Consider the following 23,984-nt stretch of genomic DNA (forward strand, 5'->3'; position numbering starts at 1 on the left):
TAATGAAGTGTTTACACAATGTGTGTAAAATTCAAACCCTCCCTGAAAACAATATGTGGCCGCCAACGTTAAAAAAATTGTAAGCCAACAATGAAGTAAAAACAACACTAGTCAACAATTGTGTCCATATAAAATTTTGTTGGAAAATCAGTCTCATTCACTTTATTAAAAACAAGTTTTTCTGTTTCATTCGAGGTACAGAACATCACATGACCAGAAAACTGGCTATTGCAACATGAGGCAAGTCGAGGAGATTAAACTAAGTGATCCAAAATAATTGGTGACAAAATGTATCTGAGTTTAAGCAAATATCCAAAAGAGACATAAGGATGAAAGATTAGTACCATTAGAAAATTATCAGTTGTAGAAAAGGATATGGTATAATAGAGAACTGTACATAGGAAAGTAGTTGCTACAGAATCCCACCTGCAAACTATATAACTGTAGATAAGAGGAGGGAAAACACAGTTGCATAAAGTAACATGGAGGCATGTTAATAGAGTTAGAGAAATAGAAATTAAATTATATCCAATGGAATAAAATATTGTTCAATTACAAAGGAGTGAATCAGAGAAGAAATTAAATTGCGGGTATTAATGCAAACAAGACAATTAAAATAATTTCTAGGAAGGACAGACAATACATGAAGCTAATAAGAATCGGGTAGCTAAGTGATTAACAAACACTGGTTTAAACTTAGCGAAGCTGTATTTAACACTTGACTGACACATACAAGACCACGGAGTGAAAGATCATCATACAGTATACATGCACATCCTTAACAAGTTCCTCTCACTGGTTCATGATATTAGAATTGAATATTCTGATTAAAATTTACAGACAGATAAGGTGATCTTTTACGTTAGAAGCCAGCACTTCATACACTTAAGTCATACTGCTGCTTGGTTCTTTCTCATCTGTGACAATGAGTTGTCTGGAAAATGGCTAAAGTCCATCTACTTTTGAGCTGTAAAAAAGTTTTCAGAAGCTGATGAAAGTAGCAAATCTCTCAATATCATAATGGTGGGTTTTAATGTTACAGTAGGACAAGAATTAAGAATAATTATTTATTGGTAAAATTTGCATGTTACACATTGCAAATGTAATTTACTTGTAAAAGTTGCTGAAAACCTGTTTCTTTTAAGGTGTTCTTCCAGAGGGGGATATGGAAAATGGTTTTCAGCTGATCAAACGTAATTTTAAAAAAAATTAATTGCTAAGGGAATTATACATATGATAGCACTACATCATTTTGTAATATTAATTAGGCTTGTAAAAACAGTATGTATTTGCTACTGTGGAGACCTCAACCATACATATACTTGTTACTACTGGTGTCTGACCACAGACATACTCTTGCTGTGGCTAGCTGCTGAACATGGTACTTGCCATACTTTGTTACAGTTCTGAAAGTAAACTTCATTTTTGGTGGGTTTTGTGTAAAATCTGGCTTGTAAGAGTAATATGTTGTTTGTATCCACCAACACATTAGTTCCATCAAAAAGATGACAATTTTCGTACAGTTCCCAAAAATTGCAGTATATAAAATTCGCCACCATGGTATTGCTCTGCAGGTACAGTTGACTTTCACAGTGTAAAGTGAGTGTGTTCTGGGTGGCAAAAAAATTGTTAAAACACACGGTCCAGTTACATTAATGTGACCACTGTGTATGTCAGTTGCCAGAGTGCAGTAACCACTCAGACTGCAGCTGGCAGCACTAGCAGTGAAGTGTATGTAAAGCATATCGGGGGACACAGAAAACATTGCATCCTTGTATGAGGGTGAGTCAAATGAAAATATTAAATTTTTAATAACAAATCAAAATTTCGCACTGTTATCCTGTAAGTTGGTAAGTGTGCTACAAACAGTGCGCAGGTGGCAGCATACTGCAGATGCACACATACCGTCGCAGTATCAGTATAAAGATGGCCGCCCCACTTGCGACTTGCGCCAGGGAAGAACAGCATTCTGTGGTTCAGTTTTTATGTAGTGAAGGTGTGAATCCTATTGAAATTCATCGACGAATGAAGGTTCAGTTGTCACAGCAGCAAGTCTACGAATGGAGTTGGAAGTTCGCAGATGGTGTGACTTCAGTGGAAGATGCTCCTTGTCCAGGTCAGGCACAACAAGTTGTGATTCCACAGAACATTGCAGCAGTGGAAACCGTAGTGAAGGAAAACCGCCGAGTGACACTGAACGATATTGCCGCATGTTTACAGATTATTCATGGGGCAGCGGATCATATTGTGCATGATGTGCTCCAGTTTCACAAAGTGTGTGCAAGATGGGTGCCTCGGCAGCTGACTCCTGAAATGAGAGAACAACATGTTGGTGCTTGAGAACTACTTCGGTGAGCGAGCAAGGTATGGCACCATTCCTCATCACCAAAACCAAAGAAGTTTCGAAGAGAACCATCAACAGGGAAGGTTATGCTATATGCTAACTCTTTTGGGATGAAAAGACGTCATTTTGGAGAATTACATGCCTTAAAGGGACCACTGTTACCAGTGCATCATACACAGATCTCCTAAAAAAATCATGTGCGGCCTGCAATCAAATTTGATGAGGTACACCACGCGGTGCATGAGTGGTTGCGCAGACTACCAAAACAAAAATTTTTCTAAAGGAATTTATGCACTTTGTAAGTGCTGGAGGAATTGCATGGGGGAGATTATGTTGAAAAGTGATAGTTGTACCTCTTCTACACAATAAATAATATTTTTAAAAAATATTTAAGGTTTTCATTTGACTCACTCTTGTAGTAACAAGGAAATGGAGTGCTTAATCTGATATCCAAACCGTGATAGTTGTACCACTTCTGCAAAATAAATAATATTTTAAAAATATATTTAAGGTTTTCATTTGACTCACTCTCGTAGTAAATGGAAATGGAGTGATTTATCTGATATCCAAACCGGCATGATCCTATCTGTTGGGACAAGGGTAGGAGTTTTTCTGAACTGTCTAAGTTTGTAAACTATTTGTGTGCCACCATGGTTAAAATATACTGTGAATGACAAAATGGTGCTTTCCAAATCCATTACCAAGGCCACTGGGGCGCCATGAGCGGTAGAAGACAGGAGTGAAAGACAGCTGTAGAGATGTGTATGGGTGAATACACGCAACTGACTGTGCATATGACCCATGGGGCTACCAACAGTCTCACCTCAACAGTTGTACAGAGAACATCTGCAGTAGGCACCTGGTTCATGCAACCGTGCTGACAGCTGTAAATCGACAACAAAGGCTGGAAGCACACTGATATAGCAGGTGGACGTTTACTCAGTAGCAACAGGTAGCCTTTCCAGCTGAATCACATTTTATGCTCTGTCGGACAGATGACAGTTGGCATGTACAGCGTGACATGTTTGAAACCAAACTTCCTGCAGCTATTGTCAGAAGGGTCCAGGCCGAAGGAGATAGTATAAGGATCTGGAGAATGTTTTCGTGGCATTCCCTGGGTGATGTCATCATTCGGAAGGCACAATGGATCAACACAATTTTGCATTTGTCCTTGGCGACCACATGCAGTAGTTTTTCCTTGGCATGATGGCATCTGCCAACAGGACAGTGCAATGTCTCCCACAATTTGCAGTGTATGTGCATGGTTCGAAGAGCATCAGTGCAAGGTTACCATACTCCTCTTCCACCAACCTCCAAAGTCCTGAGATTTAAACCCAATTGACGATCTGTGGGCCCACCTCAATTGGGCTTTTCATGCCCTGCATCGTCAGCTGAAAAACAGCTAGCCACGGCACTGGAGTTCACATGGCTTCACTTCCCCATCTGTACCTTTGTGAACCTCATTGACTCATTTCCCACACATGTTGCAACAATCTGCACTGCAAAATGTTGTTATCGAGGTTTTTGGCAGGTGGTCTCGTTAATGGGACTGAACAGTGTATATTAGTTCGGTCTTAAATTTTGATATATTACTTCGCATTTATCTTTGTTCTGCAGATAACTTCCAGCTAGACTGTGTAGCCACGAACATTTACTACATGGTCATGTACAGTGTGAAGATATCATAACACTCTGCAGGTATTTTACAGAAAACTTCATAAATTAATTGTTGACAAATGTCTTCATTAACATCATCCATTCAAAGGCTAAATATTTGCACTACCACATATCATATGTTCAAAAATATGCACATGGACATTATTTTAAAAATGTACCTTTTAACATAAATTAGTAACAAGGTTATTTATAGACAATAAGGGTACAGAAAACTTCACACCTCAGTCTTAAGGGAATATCCCAAATTAAATTCTCTCTCTGTGTGTGTGTGTGTGTGTGTGTGTGTGTGTGTGTGTGTGTGTGTGAGAGAGAGAGAGAGAGAGAGAGAGAGAGAGAGAGAGAGAGAGAGAGAGTTTGATTGATTCTTAAAAAATGCAGATACTCCTTGACTAGGAGTTGACACTAAGCTGTCATTCCCTGTGTACCTAACTGGAGAAGTCATTTCGAAGGTTGGAGAAAGACGACTCGTACCATTTCCAATAGTACCAAACCCAGTAAAGCACTTTAGTGTGCAAATCAACCCCCAGGTTGACATCTGGAGTGATAGCTGCTTAGGTGCTGTTGAAAATATTTTAGTGATCTAGGAAATGGTCAGTATCTTTGATATAAGAGGGAGGTCTTTGTATTATAGGTTGCAGGTTTTGATGAAATTAGGCAGATCCACATTTTCTGAATGCTTGGAAGCCAGCAACTGTCGGACGTCCAGGATGATTGGATTTGTGGATATTGGGAGGAAGGTAAAATGTGGGGTGCATGGTTTGAGTTCGGTAAGAATTTGTATGGATTGAGATGTTAGTCCTTGTGAGAGTCCTGAGGTTTTGAGGAGGAACTACAGGCGAGATTGAATCACAGGGCTGAGATCTTGATAGCAGATGCTGTACATAGAGGTGTCATATAATTGGCATAGAGCTTCATTCCATTGGTCAGGTACTGCAGTGATAGATATCTTGTCTGCTGGGTGAATGACAGTCATAAGTTTTTAGGGAACAAAGAGCCTGTAGTTCTGCAGAGGACTGGGTAGGACCATGTTCCAGTGACCTGAGGAAGGGTTGTTAAGCAACACTGGATATGATAGATTCTTGGAAGGCTTGTGAGGGATGATTTTGAGGTGGTAGTGGTGGAATGTTAAAGGCAGGGCTGAATGTTAGGTTTGCTGTTGGAGTGGTTTTGAAATTGGTGTGCAAGGTGATATTTTCAGATGACATTGTGAGTGAAGGACAGTAGGTCCTTTACCAAAGCAGCATGATTAAATGAGAGTCTAGGCCAGCAAGTTAGACCCTTGGGTAATACGGAAAATTCAGGAGGGGATCGTGTTGTAGAGCTGCAGAGTTTGAGAGCACTGTACTGTTGTGACATGTTCTTATGATGATTTATCATTGGTCTGGGAGGCAGTGGTGAAGATTGGAGGATATTATGGGAATTGGCCAAGCTCAATTTGTGGGAGGGAAGTGGTGGACGATGGTGTGACTGTTCAGGCAGCTGCAGAGGGAGAGAATGGGAAGCACCACTATTGAGGTAGTTTAGTAGATGGGATAGCATTTTAAGGTGAAATCTGATATGTTGTTGCAGTTTGATGTTGGCTTGGTGAATGATACCATCCGAGGAAACAAGAGTACATATAACTGAAGGGTTTCGTAGGAGGAGAAGTGTGAGGGAGTGGAAATTGGCAGGTAAGGCATATAGCTCACAGGTTAGATTGGTAAATGCAAGAATTTGCTGTAAAAGAGTATGGTCTATAGTAAGATAACATACACAAACAGAGACTTGTTAGGCCTTTAGAGTAACTCCCAGGAACAAGCAGCAGTCAAGGAACAGAATGTGGGACCATAGTTTGGATAGTGCAAAAACCATGTTTTTGGAAGGAAACATGGGCTTCAGCATGGCAATAAAGGAGGGTTTGGATTGTTGGGGATGGTAGATGTCACAAAAGAGAGAAGCACTGTGTTGAAAAGATAGAAAAATTGAAGAAAAGCAAGGAAAAAGATCAGAAAAATTGGAAGAGTTTCTACAAAAAGTGTAAGAACAGAAAAGAGTTAGCAAGAGGTGACGAGTGGGTTATATGACAAAAGAAAGATTGGAAAAGGAAAAACATCTATTGGGATAGTTGTTAAAGCAGACGAAAATTTTAAAAAAACAGATCAAACAGAAAGAGGGTGTCATTGGAGGAAATGTAATCTGCTGTGTTTGGCAAATAGTGATGCAGGAGCTGGTGGTGAAAGTAGATTAGAGCAGTTTGGGTGAAAAGAGACACAAATGTGAAAGAATTGTGTTTAAGAAAGGTAAGTGGATGGTGGGAAAGAAAATAACTGTCAGATTTGCAAATAAATCAACGAAAGATGACCAGGAGAAGGCCTTGCAATGTAGTGATCTGTAAACAAATTCTAATATGCAAATTCATATATAACAATGGATCCGTCTACATGCACAGAAATTGGTACTAGAAGAGAGAGATATAAGGGAAATAAATGATACAGGTAAATTAAAAAGCTGACTAGCACATCAGTTACAAAACGTCAAACATTTGAACAAATAGAGTACAACAAAGACCTACTAGAGAATTATGTTAGAAGGAATGATGGCCATACAGGCCAATATATCAAAGAAGATAATAAGTTTTTGAAAATGTAATTGGATAGATAAAAAATCTGCTCACCAAGTGGCGGCAGGAGAAAACTCATATAAAAGATATTAAAATTTACAGGATTTTGGAACTAGTGGCCCTTTCTGGCGGAAGGTTAAAGGTGTAAGAAGGGAGAGTGAAGGAAAAGGACTGGTGGGGTTTAGGAAAAGATGCAGAGTTCAGAAAAGTCACCCAGAACACCGTATCAGGGGGCACTCACTGGACAGGATGGAAAGGAAAGACTGGTTGTTGAGGACTGTATCAGACGAGTTGTGAAAACTGTAGAACTTAAATGTGAAAGACAGGGTTAAGAAAAGCATAAATGCATTTTACGTGACAGAGGTGGGAGGTGGGTGGCATAAAATAGATGGGTCAGAAAATGAAAGATGTAGAAAACTAAAACGGGAGTAAAGAAAGGAATAGGGGGCTGCATAGGGCAAGTCTTACAGCGGGGATGCTCACAATGATGGGAGTCATAGGGTAGGGTGATTGGTGCAGAACGTGTTGTATACCAACTTTGAAGTAAACACTATTCAGCCTTTTACATCAACAAGACTACAACAAAGTTATGAGTTGGGATGAAAGGGCATAGGCAGAGGGTGTGATGTACACTGGCAACACACAATGTCATCTTGCAGAGCATGGGAACTGGTGCTTAACATGTCCTTGGCTCTCACCACCCACCTGACATTAATTTATGTCAATTTCTTCAGTCTCAGTGTTTGATGCTGCTGCCCCCGCCTCCTGTTCTGTCATATACAATGCACTTAACTTTTCGTTCTTATTAACAAGCGCACAATCTTTTGGCAGTAATCACTATCTTGCATATTACCTTGTCTTCCACCTTTAAGCTCTCAGCTTTGAAAACCTCCGAAGCTGCAGTCTTTCCTTCTCATCCCGTCCGGTAAGTCTCCCCTGACCTGGGGTTCTGGGCAACTTTCCAAAATCTACCACTTTTCCTAAACCTCAACAGTCCTTTTCCTTCATCCCTCTTGCTTCCCCTTCAACCATTCAGTCAGGAGGAATCACTGGCTTAGAAATCTTGCAAACTTTAATACCTTTTATGTGTGTTCTCCAGCATATGCTTGGTGAGTTGATTTTTTTATCTAGGCAATTACATTATGAACCCTTTCTATATAATATTGATTAGCTGCATATAGTTGGCAATAATTGTGCTTAACTATACCATGGATCACATGACTAACTTTCCGATACCTTCCAGTTATTCATATTTCAAAGCTTACTGGTTTTCAGATAAGGCCTATAGTGAGATCTTGTTCTCAAGTATGACATCTCCAAAGATATATGAAATACCATCACAGCTTTATTAAAAACGAAATTTTTAAGGAAGTACATTTGAAGTATAACTAATATGCATTATCGTTACTGTAGATGGTAATCAAAGCCCAAACACTTGCTGTCAACGTAAAGTGCTGTAGCCCAGTGAAATCCCACACAAAACAAATAATTGTGGTAAATCACTGTAGATACTTTCATATCAGTGCAAGACACCATTGGGAAAAACCAAAAATATGGCATGAAAGTTTCAAATGTGGTTTTTTAAAAACGGTTAAATTTGACAGTTGTCTATAACAGGAGACAGAATATTAAATTTTATAGTGCAAGAATTTCTGCATACGTGTATTAATTAATTGATTTATTTTTTCATTCAAATTGCACATTAACCATTATTACTTCTTCCTGTCACGTATCCAGTGGATATGATTCACTGGTAACCTCCCATACTACTGTCGAAAGCAACAATACAGCGGTACACAAAGTTCGGGAACACATTCAATTATTTATTGCACAAAAACCAAAAATTGTGCAGATATCATACATATGTCGTTTTGAAGAGAAACCTTGAAAGCCCCCCACCCCTCTCCCAATGTATACCGCCACAGTGTGGTTTGGTAATTTGCCGACAGTCAGTGCTAGTCGCAAACATGGCAAGTTCAGCTGCAGAGCGAGCTTTTTGTGTGTGGGAGTTCAACAAAACGCCAGATCTCAGTCAGTTTGACTTTTTTCTGGGGGGAGAGGAGGGGGACACATCAGAGTTCTGGTGTATGTACCTCCTCCGCCGTGTGATGTAGCAGAGCTCTGGGAGAGAATACGGGAAGTGACTCCCACAGTCAACAATGCCGTGCTGGGACAGGTATTGTAAGAATTAGATTACCGTATTGACATCTGCCAGGTCACTCATCTCATTATGCGCATATCGAATGTTTGTTGAAAAACTCTTTCAGAGGTTCTCTTCAAAATGCATTATGTATGTCAACTGTACAATGTTTAGTTCTTGTGCAATAAATAATTGAGTGTTCCCATACTTGTAGGTATGTAAATTTCTTCTGTTGTGGAAACACCTACATGAGATAACCAAATTGAATGTCCATACTCATTGTGTAAATATACATTACTTTCATCCAAGACATTACACTGTTTATCTACATCTACATTTCTACTCCGCAAGCCACCCAATGGTGTGTAGCGGAGGGCACTTTATGTGCCACTGTCATTACCTCCCTTTTCTGTTCCAGTCGCGTATGGTTCGCAGGAAGAACGACTGCCGGAAAGCCTCCTTGCGCGTTCGACTCTCTCTAATTTTACATTCATGATCCTCCTCGGGAGGTATAAGTAGGGAGTAGCAATATATTGGATACCTCTTCCAGAAACGCACCCTCTCGAAACCGGGACAGCAAGCTACACCGTGATGCAGTGTGCCTCTCTTACAGAGTCTGCCACTTGAGTTGGCTAAACATCTCCATAACGCTATCACGCTTATCAAATAACCCTGTGACGAAACGTGCTGCTCTTCTTTGGATCTTCTGTCAACCCAACCTGATACGGATCCCACACTGATGAGCAGTACTCAAGTATAGGTCGAACGAGTGTTTTGTAAGCCACCTTCTTTGTTGATGGACTACATTTTCTAAGGACTCTCCCAGTGAATCTCAACCTGGGACCCGCCTTACCAACAATTAATTTTATATGACCATTCCACTGCAAATCGTTCCATATGCGTACTCCCAGATATTTTACAGAAGTAAGTGTTACCAGTGTTTGTTCCGCTATCATATAATCATACAATAAAGGATCCTTCTTTCTATGTATTCACAATACATTACATTTGTCAATGTTAAAGTTCAGTTGCCACTCTGTGCACCAAGTGCCTATCTGCTGCAAATCTTCCTGCATTTCGCTGCAATTTTCTAATGCTGCAACTTCTCTGTATACTACAGCATCCTCTGCGAGGAGCTGCATGGAACTTCAGACACTATCTACTAGGTCATTTGCATACAGGGTGTCACAAAAAGGTACGGCCAAACTTTCAGGAAACATTCCTCACACACAAAGAAAGAAAAGATGTTATGTGGACATGTGTCCGGAAACGCTTAATTTCCATGTTAGAGCTCATTTTAGTTTCGTCAGTATGTACTGTATTTCCTCGATTTACCACCAGTTGGCCCAATTGAAGGAAGGTAATGTTGACTTCGGTGCTTGTGTTGACATGGGACTCATTGCTCTACAGTACTAGCATCAAGCACATCAGTACGTAGCATCAACAGGTTAGTGTTCATCACGAACATGGTTTTGCAGTCAGTGCAATGTTTACAAATGCGGAGTTGGCAGATGCCCATTTGATTTATGGATTAGCACGGGGCAATAGCCGTGGCACGGTACGTTTGTATCGAGACAGATTTCCAGAACGAAGGTGTCCTGACAGGAAGACGTTCGAAGCAATTGATCGGCGCCTTAGGAAGCAAGGAACATTCCAGCTTATGACTCGCGACTGGGGAAGACCTAGAACGACAAGGACACCTGCAATGGACGAGGCAATTTTTAGTGCAGTTGACGATAACCCTAATGTCAGCGTCAGAGAAGTTGCTGCTGTACAAGTTAACGTTGACCACGTCACTGTATGGAGAGTGCTATGGGAGAACCAGTTGTTTCCGTATCATGTACAGCGTGTGCAGGCACTATCAGCAGCTGATTGGCCTCCACTGGTACACTCCTGCGAATGGTTCAAATTGTAAATTTTCACAATCAACATGTGTGGACCGACGAGAAACCGCACGCAATTGTGCAATCACGTCATCAACACAGATTTTCTGTGAACGTTTGGGCAGGCATTGTTGGTGATGTCTTGATTGGGCCCCATGTTCTTCCACCTACGCTCAATGGAGCACATTATCATGATTTCATACGGGATACTCTACCTGTGCTGCCACAACATGTGCCTTTACAAGTACGACACAACATGTGGTTCATGCACGATGGAGCTCCTGCACATTTCAGTCGAAGTGTTCGTGCGCTTCTCAACAACAGATTCGGTGACGGATGGATTGGTAGAGGCGGACCAGTTCCATGACCTACATGCTCTCCTGACCTCAACCCTCTTGACTTTCATTTATGAGGGCATTTGAAAGCTCTTGTCTACGCAACCCCGGTACCAAATGTAGAGACTCTTCGTGCTTGTATTGTGGACAGCTGTGATACAATACGCCATTCTCCAGGGCTGCATCAGCACATCAGGAATTCCATGCGTCGGTGGGTGGATGCATTTATCCTCGCTAACGGAGGACATTTTGAAAATTTCCTATAGCAAAGTGTTTGAAGTCACGCTGGTATGTTCTGTTGCTGTGTGTTTCCATTCCATGATTAATGTGATTTGAAGAGAAGTAATAAAATGAGCTCTAACATGGAAAGTAATCGTTTCCGGAGACATGTCCACATAACATTTTCTTTCTCTGTGTGTGAGGAATGTTTCCTGAAAGTTTGGCCGTACCTTTTTGTAACACCCTGTATATTGTGAAAAGCAACGGTCCCATAACACTCCCCGTGGCACACCAGAGGTTACTTTAACATCTGTAGACGTCTCTCTGTTGAAAACAACATGCTGTGTTCTGTTTGCTAAAAACTCTTCAGTCCAGCCACACAGCTGGCCTTATATTCTGTAGGCTCTTACTTCACCAGGTGACAATGCGGAACTGTTTCGAATGCCTACTGGAAGTCGAGGAAAATGGCATCTACTTGGGAGGCTGTATCTAATATTTTCTGAATCTCCTGAACAAATAAAACGAGTTGGGCTCTCATGATCGCTGTTTCCGGAATCCATGTTGATTCCTAGAGAGTAGATTCTGGGTTTCCAGAAATGACATGATACGCGGGCAAAAAACATGTTCTAAAATTCTACACCAGATCGATGTTAACAGGCTTATAGTTTTCGTTATCTGCTCGACAACCCTTCTTGAGAACTGGGACTATCTGTGCCCTCTTCCAATCATTTGGAACCTTCCGTTCCTCTAGAGACTTGCGGTACATGGTTGCTAAAAGGGGGGCAAGTTCTTTCGCGTAATCTGTGTAGTATCAAATTGGTATCCCGTCAGGTCCAGTTGACTTTCCTCTGTTCAGTGATTTCAGTTGCTTTTCTATTTCTTGGACACTTATTTCGATGACAGCCATTTTTTCGTTCTTGCAAGGATTTAGAGAAGGAACTGCAGTGCGGTCTTCCTCTGTGAAACAGCTTTGGAAAAAGGTGTTTAGTATTTCAGCTTTACATGTGTCACTGTCTGTTTCAATGCCATTATCATCCCAGAGTGTCTGGATATGCTGTTTCGATCCACTTACTTATTTAACGTAAGACCAGAACTTCCTAGGATTTTCTGTCAATTCAGTACATAGAATTTTATTTTCAAATTCACTGAACACTTCATGCATAGCCCTTCTTACACTAACTTTGACATCGTATAGCTTCCGTTTGTCTGAGAGGTTTTGGCTGCGTTTAAACATGCAGGGACGCTCTCTTTGCTTTCGCAATAGTTTCCTAACTTTGTTGTTGAACCACGGTGGGTTTTTCCTGTCCCCCTTTTACTTGGCACGTACCTGTCTAAAACGCATTTTACAATTGCCTTGAACTTTTCCATAAACAGTGTCGGAACAGAAATTTTCGTTTTGATCTGTTGTATTCTGAAATCAGCCTCCTATTACTCTTGCTAAAAAGATAAACCTTCCTCCCTATTTTATATTCCTGTTTACTTCCATATTCAGGGATGCTGCAACGGCCTTATGATCACTGGGTTGCTTAGGGCGTTGCTGGGCGAGTAATGCACTAGAAATGCAAGCTAAGTAAGGGGCTAATGCACCAAATAGAGATTCCATTCAGAACTGGTAACTTATTTGTTTTCAACTCTTTCCAGTTGCTTCTCTACACCAGGGGTGCTTATTACTATGTCCTCCATAAGGGAGTCTGCACAATGGTCAAACATGGTATGTTTGTATGATCTTCCTCTATGAATGATTTCTTAAATACAAAATTCAAAACTTCAGCTTTCCATTTCCTGTCTTTTATTGCCACACCAGGTTGGTCAATTGGTGCCTGGAAAGTAGCCTCTGACCCACTTTGTGACGTTTCATAGGGCTAGACTTCTCTTGGGTTTTTGGCAACATCTTTTGCTAAGGTGGACGTTACATGCTTCATACATAAATATTTTACTGGTGCACAAACTTCTATCAACTATTGCCTGTCATTGCCAGGTTGTTTTCTGATCCAAAAGTGCAACAATCTTCACTTCCGCAGCACTTTCAGAATTTTGCTATTAAACTACAGGTTGTTTCCGTCCTTAACCTACATTCTTGACATGCGCTTCTCCAGAGAGTGATTTACAGTCACTTTAAACTTCGCTCATAATTCCTCTATATCCTTCGTAATTGGAACTAAATGATGTTCATTCATTGCCTAAGTGTGAGGCTAACAACTGCTTACCTGCTCTTTGTAGCAAAAATTCTCTCCCACTCTTCCCAATTAAATAACACATTTCTGATTCAACTCTTAACTACACAGTACTTAAACCTTTGACTGCTTGTACAATTTCCTGTCTTCCAATACTTAAACTTCTTATTATATCTTTACATCACCGCAAAGACATTTATAGTTTTGTTTAATACAGCAGGTTCTACCGTGTCCTCTTGTTACATTTGAGACTGTCTTTTAGTTTCTTTGCAGCTTTGTTAAGTAGCAACGCTTTCTGTCTGTAACACTCATTTACTAACATGATAAACTTTTTGCTTAATTTAGATTGGCACAAGTCCCCAGTCTCAGACGAACTGCCACAACCTTTACGATTTTCCTGCCGATACTGCACTAGCAAATTTTCTTTGATATACACTTAAATTAAATCAGAAAGTGGTTAAAATCTTCATATTTCTAAGTAGTAGTGGCCAGCACGATTCCCTAGGCTTTTTTGTTACACATTTCTAGTACTGTGCATGTATGTTTTAAAATTAAGTTTAAATTACTTGCCCTCCCCCAGAAGATATTTTCCTACTTCACAGCAGATTCAGAATAGCTGTGGTGTACCCATGTCAGTTACACTAGAGAATACTTGTCAACCCAAGTAAAAGATTACTTTTTATTCCTCGCAATGTGTAAGTGAAGATTGCCGCTTCTTCCTCCTCCCCATCATCATCATCATCATCATCATCATCTTCCTCCACATGTACCCCAGGGAATTTGACAATTTGCCAGCTTTACACCCTGGTCTTTCTGTGTAAACTGAAAGTTATACAATTTTGATGATTTTGTTTGAAACTGTCAAGATCCTTGTTTCCTTTCAGGTGAAGACATGCTCAATAAGCAAAGGAAGTTTTTTGACCAAAAACGGCAAAAAGCCATTAGTGTGATAGATGTAATTAAGATGAAGATTCCACTGGAGATCAGAAATGTTCCTGTTGGTGAGGTTTTCAGGAAACAGGTATATATTATTTACATTGAAATAGCATTTTCAGGTGGCCAAGGGGAAGTGTTAACAGAAAATGTATTTTGAAAATTCAAATGAGTGTTCCTTAAACTGCAGGTATCCATCTTAAGTAATAACACAATTTGAATATAACAACTAACGTGAAGAATTGTGGCAATAATGAATATGTTGTCCTACTTGATCATTTCTTGCGAAAACTTTTTGTTTTCATATGATCAATCTTTTAATTCTTTTCTAGGGGCTAAAACCAAGTTGTTCTAATGACTTACTGTCAGTGTCTCAGCAAGTTGGGAGTAATGATTCCACTGCACTTAGTGTTGAACAAACGAACAAAACGGTCATCAGTGATGTACAAAAAGAGTGTACAACTGGTATGCAGAAAGTTATGTTTATTGTAAATATATGCTTCTATTCCATGATCTATTTCACTCATGTGTCATAATAAATATTTTATGCCTCATAACAGAATGTTCAAATAAGTATCTCTCTAAATATTTATTATTGTTTTCATTCCATGTTTAAATTTTTAAAACATCGTATGTTTCAGATACTGAAAATGCGTTTCCATCTACAAGTAAATTTAAGGTGAGCCACTTTAACCTTCTCACTTTTTTAAATCACCACATATACAATAGGAAAAATACAGGATTTAATTGGTGGAATGCACAAAAGTCCAGGGGATGCAACTAGTGATCATCATTAACTAAAAATTGAGATATAAATGTGGATTATTTACAGTTTATTAATACAGCTGTAGTTATAGAAACAATGGCCAGAGACACCTGTAGGTGGTGGTCATGTGTGCATGAGTTGTGATTGGTTGTGTGTGTGGATGGTGTGTGTTTCTCTTTTGGTGATAAAGACTGCAGCTTAACATGTCTTTTTTATGGTAATTAGCAATCTATCTCTTCCTACATTGTCGATATTCCTACCTTGAGTTTCCATTGTTTGATATGTATTTTTAGCATTTTTAAAGACAGAAATTACCGTGGTGCGGAAGTTCATTATGTTGGCAAAAGCATCCATCAAGCAACAAATTGTAATTTATAGTCAATTTTTCTTCTTAGACCTCAATCTTAATTATCCTGTGGACAGTAGCCATTGAGGTTGGCATTTGGCTGTTTCCTGTTTTGAGGAAATATATTCACAATAAGATACCTACTTATAAGACAATATTACTCAATAAAGAAGTTTTCCATGTGGGCACAACAACGAACAGCAGCTCAGTTTTGCGAGGACGTAACCAGCTTCATAGCCAATGAAAACTCCTGTAGATTTCAGTTGGAGTTGTCAATTATAAAGATTTTCCTGAGTAATTGAGACTAACTAGATTCACTATTTGCTCAGACCACACCTCATGTTGTGTGACAATAATAATTTTGATTAACGCTATTGTGTGGGTTTGACATTTATTGGCAAATTGTTTTTATGTATGTTATTCCCCAAGGAACTAATAATTCTGAAGCTAGGATTTCGTCAACACTTTCATATAAATATGCCTGCTGGCAGTACCAAACATTTTGCCTCACGAAGGCAAGTACTGATTAGTAATACTATCTCGTAATTTGTTCCCTTGATTGAGTTTTCCTTTGATAAAATTATATTTATGGATAAACACAGCTGTATCAATTGGAAGTGCACCTAAACTGTCCCTTAATGGAACGTCATATTAGATGAACTCATACAAATGACACAGAAAATGTAGCCTTTAACCGCCATTTAGTATAGATTACATAACTCGTATAATAATAATAGTAATAGTAATAATAATAATTAGATAATACAAATATTAAAGAACTAAAAGAAAAATATAGACAAAGACTAACAAAAATACTGAAAACAGAATTAACAGCAAGAAACAAGACAAAAGCTATAAATACTTCTGCTATACCAATATTGACCTACTCATTTGGAGTAGTGAAATGGAGTAACACAGACCTAGAAGCACTCAATACAATTACACGATCACAATGCCACAAATATAGAATACATCACATACATTCAGCAACTGAAAGATTCACATTAAGCAGGAAGGAAGGGGATTTATCGACATAAAAAACCTACATTATGGACAGGTAGACAATTTAAGAAAATTCTTTCCAGAACGAGCAGAAACTAGCAAAATACACAGAGTAATCACTCATATAAATACATCGGCTACACCACTGGAATTTCATAACCACTTCTACAACCCTTTAGATCACATAACATCAACAGATACAAAGAAAGTAAACTGGAAAAAGAAAACACTACATGGCAAGCACCCGTATCATTTAACACAGCCACACATCGATCAAGACGCATCCAACACATTGCTAAGAAAAGGCAATATATACAGTGAGATGGAAGGATTCATGATTGCAATACAGGATAAAACCATAAACACCAGATATTATAGCAAGCATATTATTAAAGATCCCAATACCACAACAGATAAATGCAGACTTTGCAAACAACAGATAGAAACAGTAGATCACATCACAAGTGAGTGTACAATACTAGCAAACACAGAGTACCCCAGAAGCCATGACAATGTAGCAAAAATATAATACATCAACAGCTTGCCTTACAACATAAACTAATAAAACAACACATTCCCACATACAAGTATGCACCACAAAATGTACTGGAGAATGATGAATACAAATTATACTGGAACAGAAGCATTATAGCAAATAAAACAACAACACATAACAAACCTGACATCATACTCACCAATAAAAAGAAGAAATTAACACAACTAATCAAAATATCCATACCCTATACAACAAATATACAAAAGAAAACGGGGGAAAAGTTGAAAAATACACCCAACTGGCTGAGGAAGTCAAGGACATGTGGCATCAGGATAAAGTTGACATTATACCAATAATACTATCAACTACAGGAGTCATACCACACAATATCCACCAGTACATCAACACTATACAGCTACATCCAACTTATATATACAACTACAGAAATCTGTAATTATTGATACATGTTCAATTACCTGAAAGTTCCTAAATGCAATATAACATATACCGTACAGTTAAAAGGAAGTCATGCTGGATCAAGGTCCGCGTCACTTTCCATTTTTGACCAGACATAACGCCTGAGAAAAGAAAGAAAGACTAATAATAATCATAATAATTATTATTGTTATTGTTCACAATAAGCAGTAGAATCTCTACTCAAAACTTTTCTCCCATGCTTCATTACAGCTGGGGCCACAACGAACTGCTATGAATAGGATTTCCTTTCCATTCAAACCCAACTGCATTGTTCTTGTAGAGGACATGATGGTGTTAACCTCTCCTTCCTGGGCATGGTTTCAACAAGGCAGTGGGTAGTAACCATGCTAATGTCTTACATTAATTCGAAAGGGTAACAGTGTTTAGTTTATTCATTCTCCCACTGCATTGTATTGTCACAGAAAGTGGTCCTGTGTGCATCAAGGGTACTGAATTCAGGACTCGCTTCTCACTGGTGCATCCAGTGGTGCCTATGCCATTGCACAGGCAGGCCATAGCAGGGCTGCACCCAGCAGCAGTTACAGTGTGGCAGCAAGGAAGCTCAGAATTAGGGGTCTGGCTCAGGTGCATGCACCTATGACTGCCTCTGAGGAAGGTGCTTGCACTGGCTCACAGGCTCGTGCAGGATTCTCCAAAATGGGTGGAGTCATGCTGTCAACTCCAGCATATACAGCAGCAACAGTGGCTGACAGCAGCAGAGTGTTCCCTCACAAGGCAGTTAGGCAGGCTAAGATGTGAACCACAGCTGCTACCCCAACCCCCTCCCACAAGTATAGGACCTGTAGGCCCCTACAGCTGGAAGGCACCACTTCAACTCCCAGTGGCATCTCTACTTAGGCACAGCAGGAAGTCCCGCAGCTTAGAGAAGACAGTGTCTTTTGCCAGCAGCTAAGTGACCCATTTCAGAACAATGCCTGCTGCAGGCTTCCTCTGGCAGCTGTCTGTAAGTGGTGACAATCTGCTTAGATAAAATGTGGTAATATGTATGGCAGTTTGGTCCACTAATGTTTGGAAAGGTTAGCACTCCTTGACACGTAGGATGGGGAGGAGCCCAATTTTGGGCTACACTGTTTGCTAACCCCAATTGGCATTACTACCATCTGGCTTTCTACGTCTGCTGTCAGCAGTGATTGGACCTGTCAGTGCCATTGAGACCTAATGTATGGTAACTTTGTGACATAGGCAGTGACTCATGCTGCATTGGCTGTGCATGCAAGGAAAGCTTCTTGCATCGAGTTTGTATGAAGTCTTAAGTTACTTCATACTTGTGACGACTGTGCTCCCACTTTTGTTCTATTTCTATGAGCCCCATCTTCACAACTTTTAATATCAATGGGCCCATTCTGTTTTTTATCCAGTTTACATTGTCTCTCAAAGATGGTACAGTGTTCAGATACTGGACTTGCATTAGGGAGGAAATTAGTTCAGATTCTCCAACTTTGACCTGGTCAACCCTGAGAGGATGAACCCTCATCTCCCTTCTCCAGTTATCCTTTCAAGAAGCCTTTGTTGGTTGTGTTAAATAGATTGTGAATATAATACCCTTCTGCCTAAAATGTACTTTTCTCCTCTTGTCTACAGAATATTAATTGTATTTCAGACTCCAGCTGTTGGTTTACCAACGCCACGCATTGGGACTATAACGCCAAAAGTAGGCCCAGATTCTCCAATAACAATTCTGCGGCGTCCAAAACTGGGTGAAGTAGTTGTATCCATGAAGGGAAGTCCAGTGATGTTAAATGCTGCCAGAGAAGACAAACCAACTCTAAACATACCAATGGCCAATGGAACAGTAAGTTAATATTAATATTTGAATGTCAATTTTAAAATGTTTTTATTTCAAAGAATGAAAATTGTTTTCTTATGATTATCTCCCTCCCTTCTGACTCCCTTCATTCACTCAGTCTTGTTTCTATTATCAAAAGGTGTACAGTTATTGATGAGTCATATTAAGTATTTAACTTCAATGTTGAGCTGTGTTAAGCATTGTTGTTTTGTAAATCTGCCCCCCCCCCCCACCCCCTCCCTCCCTCAATTTTCTATTCCTATCTCTTAAGGGCAGGAGTGGGCACTTGGGAACATACAGTTCTTCACTGTATTGTTGTGCCACCTGTAACACTATTTGGACTCCAAAAAAAATGGAGGGACAAGGAGAACAAGAAGACGTATCTTCATAATACAACTCTTTTAAGAGTGTGTGTGTGTGTGGGGGGGGGGGGGGGGGGGGGGGGGAATCTTCATGTGTTGTAACTTGTTAAAGCATTTCAAGCAACAAGTGTGTCTAAAATAAGTTTCAAAATGCAGCATAGCCACAAGGAAAACTTCTGTATCATGTCATTGAATAGGCATTGGCAGAAGGGGAAACACACCTCTTATAACCCTCTCCCCTGCCCCCCCCCCCCCCCCCCTCCTCCCAAAACAGGGAATTACAGGTGCTAAACTTGCACACTATGTCACACACCAAACTGGGAGACCAGTTGTTCCAAACCATTCATGACATCTCTTGGAAAATCAGTGCAACAGCAAGCTTGGAAGCTTGGATCTCTCGGCTACATGCCCAGACTGTTCTTCGGCATTTCTGAAAATTTTGGTGAGAATGTAGGAGGTTGCTATCCTGTCATAGTATAAAGAAAACACTGTCTCCTTTCATGTATAGGAACCATGTTAAGATAGGAAGCGCATTGGGGTTTCACTAGCCTGTTGCAAATGTCGGTTCTCCAATCTTTCACAGTAGTGTATCTTGACAAGAACTTCATCACTCCAGGTGTTCCAACTAAAGTTGATAGAGTCTTTCTGTAATACTCCCACGTTGACAGTGCAAAGTGACTGTAAAATGCTTCCCCCGCTTTCTGCAGTCACCTCCTGAGGATTCCAAAGACTTGAACAGTACACGAAGTGGGTTCCACAAATGTTCTGTCTTTTATAGATAAGCTGCACTTCCTGGAATTCTCCCAGTGTGTCCTATTCACGTCATGCATGGTTTTCAGGAGAACCATTTTCCCTTCTTCCTACAAAATAGTGGCAAGTTCAGGTAATGATTATGGCAACACCCTCTCTCCAAAAAGGCTCCACAAAGGCTCAGTAATATTGAGGTTTGGTGACTGTGGTGGCCAGGTTAGATGACAGTGCTGTGCTGTGCTGTGCTGTGCTTTGTTGTGCTGACTAGGGTCCTGTCTCATAACACAGCATCTCAATTTGGGCACACACATTGTACCATGGGATTAGCCAAAATGGTCACATAATCCTTCACAGTAATGTGACCTTACAGAGTACCCATGCAGCCCTTGGGAAATTCCACAATGTGGGTCCCAAATTATCAAATTCCTGCTGTGTTCCACTCTTTGGATGTCAACTCCGCCAGAAGTTGGAAATGAAGTGAAAGACTCAGTCGGACAAAACCTTCTTCCATTGCTCCATAGTCAATGTGTTATTGTTTCGGCACCTCAATTTTTTGTTCTGGATATTTGCATCACTGATTAGTGTATTTGGAATTGTGGCTCACCATGCAATTCCCTGCTTACGGAGCACCCTTCCTGTTGTGGTGCTGACACATTTCGCAAGAGCAACATTTAGTACATTTAGCCACCTGCAGCTGTCAGCCTCTTATTTTTCATCGCAATCATCTTCAATTAGGATTCCTCATGATCACTCAACACACACTTTCATCCATTTGCAGCTTAGCCCACACTGATTCTTCCACTTTTCCTTTGTGTGGTGTAAGTCTTCAGTATGGTGCTTCTTCAAATGTCGCATACTTTTGTCACCTTGGTTACAGAAGCACTCGCCATATGAGCATCAACAGCTCATCCGTGATCCAATTTAGTTAGCACTCACAACTACCCAGAACACTGTTCTGACCAGTACTGGTAACCCATAAGACTAGTTCTGCTGGAAATAGATTTACTCCCTGAGGATATGAGGATTGGACAAAATATGGAAGCACTGAAAAATACACAATTGAATATCAATGCAGATGCCAGTCTATCCTGCAAATTGATTTTACACCAATAAACCACCATTTTCATCCAACGTTCAATGAACATTATTATACCATCAGCCTAGTTCAAAATCAAATTTTCTGGGACATTGCATCCAATTGTAGTATTGCAGATTCCTCAAAGAAGCTACTTAAGCGTACATTTCTCATCACTCAGTATTAGAGTAGTCTTCAGTGTATTAATCATGTATTTTGAGAAAGCTCTGACTTCCTGAAATGAGGTCCATTCCTTCAGACATTTTGCCCACGACACCTAAAATAGCTTTACATGGACACCCTCTGCCCCCTTCAATCTCTGCAATATCCTGGTCAGACCCTGTCTTGTTTCTGCATCAATTTCCCTACTCTATGGCTCCTACCCTTGTTAGTGTTCCTGCTGTAAGACTTGCTCTATGCATACTATTAAAGGGAGAGCCACCTGTGAAACTGCATGTCGTGTACCAGCAATTGTGTAAACACTATACAGCCTTCTACATTGGTGTGAATACCACCAAGTTATCAGTTGGGATGAATGGATGTAGACAGAGGGTGTATACTGGCAACACACAATGTCCTGTTATAGAACATGCTGTAAAACATGAGCCGTGACTTCGGTGCCTATCTGTTTCACCAAATGGGCCATCTGGATTCTTCACTGAGGCACAAGTTTCTCAGAACTTCCCAGTTGGCTACTGGTGTACAAGAAGTCCTTAGTTCCTTCTACCTGCCTGGCCTTAATTTGTGTTAATTGTTTCTTTAATTTCCTCTGCTCAGCATTTCTTCTTAATAACTGTTCCTTTCTTCATTGCCTTTTAGTTTTTTATATCTCTTATTTTTTTATCTATTTCCCCTTACCTCTTCTCTACCATATTATAATCCACTCTTATTAACTTTTGCACAATGTTTTCTTTGCCGGTAATAAGTCTTTCTTATTACCATATCTTCCACCTTTAAGTTCTTAGGTTTTCAGTTCCTGTCCAGTAAGCCTACCCTGACCTGGTGTTTTGGGCGACTTTACCGATCCACCCCATTTTCTAAATGTTACTGATCAATTTCCTTCATCTCTCTTCCTTCCCCTTCAACCCTTGTGCCAAAAGCAGGAGCCACTGGCTCCAAAAATTTTTCACATTTATTTAACCTTTGTGTGTTCTCTTGTCATGGATTGGTGAGTAGATTCCAGAATGTAAGTTGCACTTCCTCCAGTTTTCATGATCCAGAAAACCACATGTTTGTTGCTAAGAATAGAGTGCAAAGTAAACAGAAGTTCTCAAAAATTGCACTAACTGTCACCACAAACTACACAGGCATGCTTTGCAGACACTAAGATAGATATTGGTATCAAAACTTCTGCTCCAACAAACATAGAAAAAAAGGTGGAAGAAGAGTCTCCACCCCCACCCCACCCTCCTTCCCGGCAATTTTAAAACATCATTCAGCGAAGAGAATAGAAATTCTGTATCTCATCTTCAAATATAGCAGCCTTTCAAATATTCATAGCAACAAAAATAAATTTCTTTACATCAATAACATCAATTCATAATGCTTAAGAATTCTTGCACTAGTTGCTAAGCCATGGCTCATTCTAATTTCACATATAATTCTGTCGAATTGTGTAAAGTGCTGGTATTTGTCATCCATAATGAAGCACTTTCTTTGTAGTGCCAAATTAAAGAAAGAGGTTTTTTTTTCTTTTGCAGAAAAATATTTTAATCATACTGCAGGTCTGCTATACAGGATTGATGAGATTAACATCAGACTATGGCGATTGCAAAGAGACAAATTTTTTTGAAAGTTCCAGTTGCATGAAAGCCTTTAGTAGGTAAAAAAGTGGCCAATATCATGCTCTTGAAGTAATTTTAAATAAGTTTAAGGAGCAGCATCAGAAATGTGTGCCTGTGAACACTGATATTTTAAAAATTAAGGCACATGAAATCATGCGAGAGCTAAAAATCGATAATTTTTTAAGGCTAGCTTCAACTTGATTGGTTTTTTTATGAAACGCTGGGGTTTTTCACTTCAGAGGGGCTGCCAAGTACTATGAAAAAGACTTCTGGAAATTCAGCTGTTCATAATCAGGTGGATTACAGTGTTGATGCCAGAGGAAAAGATAGAAATATTTTTATATCAGAGGGTGAAAAACAGCGGACGTCTGTGTTTGCTTGCACAGTAGATGGATGTAAGTTACCCCATTCATAGTTTGAGACCTTACCGAAATCTGAAATGTCCCCAGAAACTGTAATTGTACAAGCGAATGCAAGTGGCTGGTTTTTGGAGGACATGGTGCCGGTATGGATTAGGATCGTATGGAATCGTCGTCCTGGCGCCGTACATGGTTTACGCAGTCTGCTGGTGTTGGATTCATACACAGGCCATACTTCTGCAGTAAAATGAGAATTATTAGAAAGCAAAATTGACTTCACAATAATTCCAGATGGGATTACAGCATTTCTGCAGCCACTTGGTGTGTGTCTGAATAAACCATTTCAGGACACTCTTAAATGTATGAACACAGACTGGCTTTAAAGAAATCGGACAACTGACACCAGCTGGACACACAAAATGCGGAAGGTTACACAGAGGATAGTATTATGTATGA

At 39.9% G+C, this 23,984-nt stretch overlaps 1 protein-coding gene across 1 annotated transcript in view; it reads left to right on the plus strand.

Annotated features, from left to right (window-relative positions):
* The window catches only part of LOC126334907 (uncharacterized), a 79,444-nt gene that overhangs the window by 47,768 nt on the left and 7,692 nt on the right, over nucleotides 1–23,984 (plus strand). Inside the window, exons 3-6 of the mRNA XM_049997622.1 lie at nucleotides 14,256–14,392; nucleotides 14,637–14,769; nucleotides 14,946–14,983; nucleotides 19,013–19,204. Of these exons, the coding sequence (XP_049853579.1) occupies nucleotides 14,256–14,392; nucleotides 14,637–14,769; nucleotides 14,946–14,983; nucleotides 19,013–19,204 (500 nt within the window). The remainder of the gene's footprint in view (nucleotides 1–14,255; nucleotides 14,393–14,636; nucleotides 14,770–14,945; nucleotides 14,984–19,012; nucleotides 19,205–23,984) is intronic.

This window comes from Schistocerca gregaria, chromosome 2 (assembly GCF_023897955.1).
Source record: "Schistocerca gregaria isolate iqSchGreg1 chromosome 2, iqSchGreg1.2, whole genome shotgun sequence".
NCBI lineage: Eukaryota > Metazoa > Arthropoda > Insecta > Orthoptera > Acrididae > Schistocerca > Schistocerca gregaria.